The sequence below is a fragment of the Amblyomma americanum genome, chromosome 1 (genome assembly GCF_052857255.1).
Source record: "Amblyomma americanum isolate KBUSLIRL-KWMA chromosome 1, ASM5285725v1, whole genome shotgun sequence".
In the NCBI taxonomy this organism is placed as follows: Eukaryota; Metazoa; Arthropoda; class Arachnida; order Ixodida; family Ixodidae; genus Amblyomma; species Amblyomma americanum.
This window is the reverse complement of record NC_135497.1, coordinates 322,568,989-322,574,608: the sequence shown is the minus strand read 5'-3', so window position 1 is coordinate 322,574,608 and position 5,620 is coordinate 322,568,989. Positions and strand designations below refer to the sequence as shown.

General features: G+C 48.9%; 1 protein-coding gene across 1 annotated transcript; it reads right to left on the bottom strand.

The window, feature by feature from the left end:
• Positions 1-688: 688 nt before the first annotated feature.
• LOC144099014 (zinc finger protein 711-like) lies at positions 689-4,534 on the bottom strand. The gene is made up of 2 exons (XM_077632010.1): positions 4,386-4,534; positions 689-1,203 (listed from the first exon to the last, which is right to left on the bottom strand). Exons 1-2 carry the CDS (start codon positions 4,452-4,454, stop codon positions 793-795), a joined length of 480 nt encoding a protein of 159 aa, XP_077488136.1. The 5' UTR covers positions 4,455-4,534; the 3' UTR covers positions 689-792.
• Between the last annotated feature and the right edge of the window lie 1,086 nt (positions 4,535-5,620).

Here is a 5,620-nt window from a genome sequence, read left to right as displayed (position 1 = left end):
CTATTCAGTGCAATTGTTTATGTTTTAATCGAAATTAGATATATGTGACTGTTCGTGAATAAGCGTTTATTGAAGAGTACGATGGCTGGTGCAACTTCTCCATTCAGCCTGCTCTTACCTGCGTAGCCGGTAATAAGATTTCCAATCCTTTTCTTCGATCACGTGTGGACGTTTTTACTGTGCAAACACCTGAAAGGTTTGGCTGCTCCGTAGTCTCTCAGCAAACAGTATTTTGCTGTGTACCGACCGTGCCTCAAAGGGCGACCAACCCACATCTATATGCCTCTATATAGGTTCGCCTCTTGTCTCTCTATGGGTCTTACCTAGCCGCTGTTTTTTGGTTAATATTTAGAGTTTGTACTTCATCTGGTTTTGCGAAGAGTACCGTGTTCGCAAAAGAAAGCCCTCGAACCATTACACCGTTCCGCAGTCCTCGTATTACTTCCTATCTGTTGTATCGCTATCGTGCTCTGTGCTTGATTATGGCAGCGTTATTCTTTCCTTACGTCTTGATATGTTCATATGTTCTTTAATTACTCTTCATCAGTCCATGTTTACTTTTGTACGCGTGGCATTTCACGTCCCTGTATTCATACAGTTTCAGTCCCGCTATTCTCAAAGCTATAAAGGCCTTAACATCCACAGAAGAGATGCAGACATTTTATTCACACCGCGAGATATGCTCCGTGCCTCATGTGCCATTGGCCATCTCTGGTTCGATGTCCACAGTGTCGTCCGTCCTGTGCTGTCCTAGTCGGTAGATGGACAGCGATTGCGCTTCAGCCCACGATGTTAGGGGTGCTCCACGCGGACGTGCTCCTCGCGATCACTGTTGTATGCGAAAAGCTTCTTGCAGGAGCCACACATGAAGTGTCCCCCACTCTTGTGGAAGTGTTTGTGTGCAGCAGCAGTGGCTGCGCAAGCGAACTCTGCGCCGCACTTTGTGCAAAGGCGCTCTCCGAGGTCCATGCCCACGTGGAGGGCCATTGTTCTTCTGCTTTTGCACGGCGCCTCGCACAAGGGACATGGCAATTTTTTGCCAGACGAGGTGGCTACTTCGCGCTTATGCCGGTACGCATAGTGCGCGATCAGTTTGCTTGGTAGGTGGAAGTTTTTGTCGCAAACCTCGCAGCGATGAACGGTCATATCCCCAGCGGGCCGCAGATCTTCAAGGATCCTTTGCTGGATTGTTATTTCACGCCTCTGCATGGAGAAAAATGGAGTCGGTTGGACAGTGCGGTACGGCGGTAGCGTCTTGTCGTGAACACTGAATCCCGCCTACAGCTACTGTTTGCAAAAGTACTACCAGGCGTTCGGTCACACCTATGTCAAGGGCCCCAACTCTCTTTCCCAAGTAAGAAGACGCCAAGTCCGGGCGCCGCATGTCCTGCGGATGGATGCTTTGATCCAGAGGGCTATAGTCCTTCATTTACTGGCGCACTTTTTCGCTGCTTGTTTCCACATACCAGAGAGGCAGCTTTGTCTCAGACGACCAATGGATATACCGCGGACTCAACTTTTGCAAGATCTTTGCCTCATAATTTTTTTTTGTTTGCACATGTCCAATATTATCGGACAAAAGTTTTGAAAATTGGAAAATCTCAAGATACTGTTGTGGAAATATTTAAGGTAATGCCCAATTCTTTTGACAGCAAAATCTTTGTTTCAAAGTGTTTCCATCGACCGCATCGGCCAGTTAAAACTGGCATAGAAAACCAATGGGGAACGCCTTTAATGATACCAAAAACTTTAATGGAACAAAATGCAACACTGCCATCGGGTGATATGCGGATGTATTGATTGCTGCAGTGAGTGAGATCTTACATTATATCAAAAAAAGTTCCCCCTCAAATAAGTTTTTGTCCAGAATTGTTGATTATGCAGATACCGGACGCGAAATTCGGACACTGTAAAGGATATCGGCGGTCACTACCTCTGAAAAAATTCAGCGAGATATGTCTCTGCGTGCACTCCTCTGCCTCTCCAGACGCGACGAAGCTCTCGAGCGCTGTTCATTATTTCTCCCTTTTTTAGGTCGCCCCAACCTAATTAGTGTTGTGTTCGGAGGCCATTGAATGCATACCGGCGTTGCTTGTGCCTTTTAGAGTAGAAATGGACTAAAGGGTGAATAACACAAGAGATTTGCGGCATTTTTTTTTGCGTTCGCTCTTCGCGGCATATACAGGGAGTATAACCTAACATTTTACGCAATTTTAAAAAGTAAGTTTTCTGAACAAGGCAATACCATTTTACCGTTTACTTCTGAACTATTACTCTTAGGCTCATCTATTATTTGGAGGCGTACAGCCTACCGGAAGTATTATCAATATCAGCTTTTAGAATTTCGAAAATGCGGTTAACCTCGGCTCGGTAGCCTAAAAATATGGGGTTATTTTGACGAGTTACGTGCAGGGGAGAGTTTGCTTTGCCTGAAAGCTCCTTAAGAGCACATTTATTTTGGACCGATGTTGCCAAAATTTGTGGGACGACAACGCCGAGGTTAATTGCATTTTCAAAATTATAAAACTGATATGAATATTAGTTACGGGGGGTTACACGCCTCTAATAGTTAAGGAGCCTAACAGTATTTGTTAAAAAGTTAACTATCCAAAATACATTAAGCAGTCTGCCTGTTTGCACGTCTTAGTTCTTAGTTGTATTGGGATGTATTACACTGCTGAGAATGCTATGTCGGCAAAAGCTCTCTTCAAACTCAAAAAAGCCTATTTAAAATTGTTTTCTAAAATCTGATGTGAAACACCCTGCATATGGCTCTGCACTTCGCATGAACACTTTTGCGTCGAGTCTGCTGAGCTCGCCCGAAGATTAATAGATAGCACGCATTTCTTTAAAGGTGTACTCCCTATTCATGCATGAAGCGCATACACGGCACACATGGCCGCTTAGGAAGGAGAACGGCAGGCTTATCCATTCCATCCAGGTGATCTCCCACAGGTTCGATGGGCGGAACCGCCTTTTCCCTTTGAGCGAGAGAACGAGTGGTTGCTCGCGCGCAGACTGAAACCAGAGTGCGTGGAATGAAAATGATTTGACTGGAACCAATCGCACTGCAGAAATAAATTTACTGGCTGTTAAATGCGGCCTATAATTCTACACCTAAAAAGTAAATAGCGTCCACCTCAAGCAAACACTGCGCATACTTCATGATGGTCCGCTAGTTAGGTCGAACGTACTACCGTCCTTGCCAAAAGTAGCCAGACAACGCGGTTTACTTGCGAGATGTGTATCGGAGCCCTTACGGCGCCCGTGAAGATCAAGAGGCCTCTAAAGGTGAGGAGAAAGGTTCTGGTTTGCTTACACAAATTTAGAGGTTAAGGGCTGCTGTAAGTGCTCCACGGGAATCGCCGCGGCGGCTCACTGGTTATGAACCCCGGCTGCTGATCCGAAGGACGCGGGTTCGATCCCAGCCGTTGCGTTCCCATTTCGATGGAGGCTAAATGCTAGACGCCCGTGTACTGAGCAATGTTATTACACGTTAAAGAACCCCAGGAGCCGTATTCTGTAACGATACATTCCATTTCCAATTTCCTTTGGCCGTGACGTGAATGTGACGAAAGCAACAGGAGATGGGAATGCAAACGGCCAATCACAGACAAAGCCGGTGCGGTCGCAAAGCCGCCGCTAGAGCCATTCTCCTGCCGCCGAATCCAGTCCAGGTGAGGCGCATGCACACGCTAACTCAATTCGTCGTACAGACGACACCGCTTCTTTGCCCAGATTGGATTAGCGGCGATAAGGCTCGGCAGATGGGTGAAACGGCCAGTCGCCCTCAGTCATTCGTGGACGCTAGCTGGCCCTGGTCAGCCAGAGCGGCACGGCCGTGGGACGTGTGTATGCAAGGAAGTGGCGCCTTGGAGATGTTTCATTCACGACCACCGGGACATCTCTGACGCCCGACGTGAATGGGAGCAGCGGCTAATCGCGGAGAAAGAAATTGAATGGAAAGGGAATGGTTCGTTACAGGGTGGTCGATTTTACCAGGAGCCTTCCACTACGGCGTCCCTCATAACATGAGTAGCTGCGGCACAGTAAAGGCTATGAAACGAAAACCACAAGGGCTCCACTGGACGGCTAAGAAACAAATCCAGCTGTCTGGTTACTTTTGGCTAAGACGGTACGTGCTGGGGTAGGGAAGTGGAGAGAGCACCAATACGTTGGACACTGCGTTCAGGGAAACTTTCTGAGGAGTGGAAGCTGATCTCGTCCTTGCCCGACTGAAGTGTCGTCGGAACTTGCAAGTAAAGAGGTGGGACAAGGCTTATTGAAGCGCGTCGCGTGAGTCTAAACGCAGGCAAGGCGAACACCGGGGGGCCGTCGCGTCCACTACGATCGCCGATGATCTTCGGAAGAGAGTCGGGGCTTACCTCATGTGGCGATAGATCAGAGTCCGTGGTGCCGTCCTCCGACTCGTGTCTGACTTGAATCTCGGCCATCGAAGAGGACCTGGGAGTCGAACGTGAAGTGGATGGCTGCGACGCGACCAGGGCTCCCAGCGAGGCAATGGCCAGCCAGGCAGGCGGTGCGGTCGAACGAAAGCGCGTGAACGACACTAGCGACGCCTGACCGATGGGACGAAAGGCGCAAGCGGTGCAAAGAAAGAAGAAGTGCCACGGAGCCGAAGAGAAAGTGGCAGAACAAAAATAAAATATGCTCAAATATAGTTTCCAGATATAGCTATTTTCGCTAGTTGACATTCCTTGTCCGTTGCTGCAACAGCGGACATTCAAGATATTAACTGGCGATTCTAAGGAATAGCGAGTGTTTAAAAGACAGCTTGCACCATATATTGCTGCTGTATCGCCAACTATGAAGGTTATCGACGGATGGAAACTTCTCTGCGGTTACGAGGTTGTCCATTTCCCACTTATTTTGACGTTAACCTTGGAGATTATGGCTCAAGTTGTATGTGGCCGAAGTTTCTGTGAATACGCGAGAAACGCAAGAATTTCGGAGAATCCTGGGTGTATTGAGTCGAAACGACCAGGTGTTTACGGCTCTATCGCAGTCGCGTTGTGACGATTTCTTGGTGCGGTGTACAAAATGCGGCAGTGTCATCGGCGCCGCCTGTGAAGCGCCGCTCGTGTAGGCGCTCGTGCTTAACACGGGATGGTCCTGCAGTCGTGATGACGTCACAAAATTCGTTTGCATGGTGGCCCGCAGGCAGTTCCCCCGAAAGCGCGGATGAACAGCCGCTAAAGAATGAAGAAGCAGCAGCGGCTTCTGGCTAGTCGCCGTGCTAAACAGCGTGAGCGTAATAGTCGCCAGGGGGGGGGGGGGGGGGGGGAGTCCAGCCATGCGCGCAGCCGAATGTGAAACGGCTCAACTTCGAGGCCACACTGAGCATCGCCGCCGGCGGAAGCTGCCTGTGGCCGTGAAGGCCGTCAGCATCAGCAGGACTAGACTTCTTCGAAGACCGTTCCCAGCCCGTCGACAGTCGCAGATAAGCTTTGCTTGTTTACTTGCCATTGCGCTTTTGCTGGAATATAGCGTCTTAAGCCGTTAGCGCAACCGTTGAGAATTTTCCCCTTGTTTTTTGAGAAGAAGCTACAACATGGGAGACTGCCACCTTAAACTGTCATTGGCCATTAGGTTCATCAGT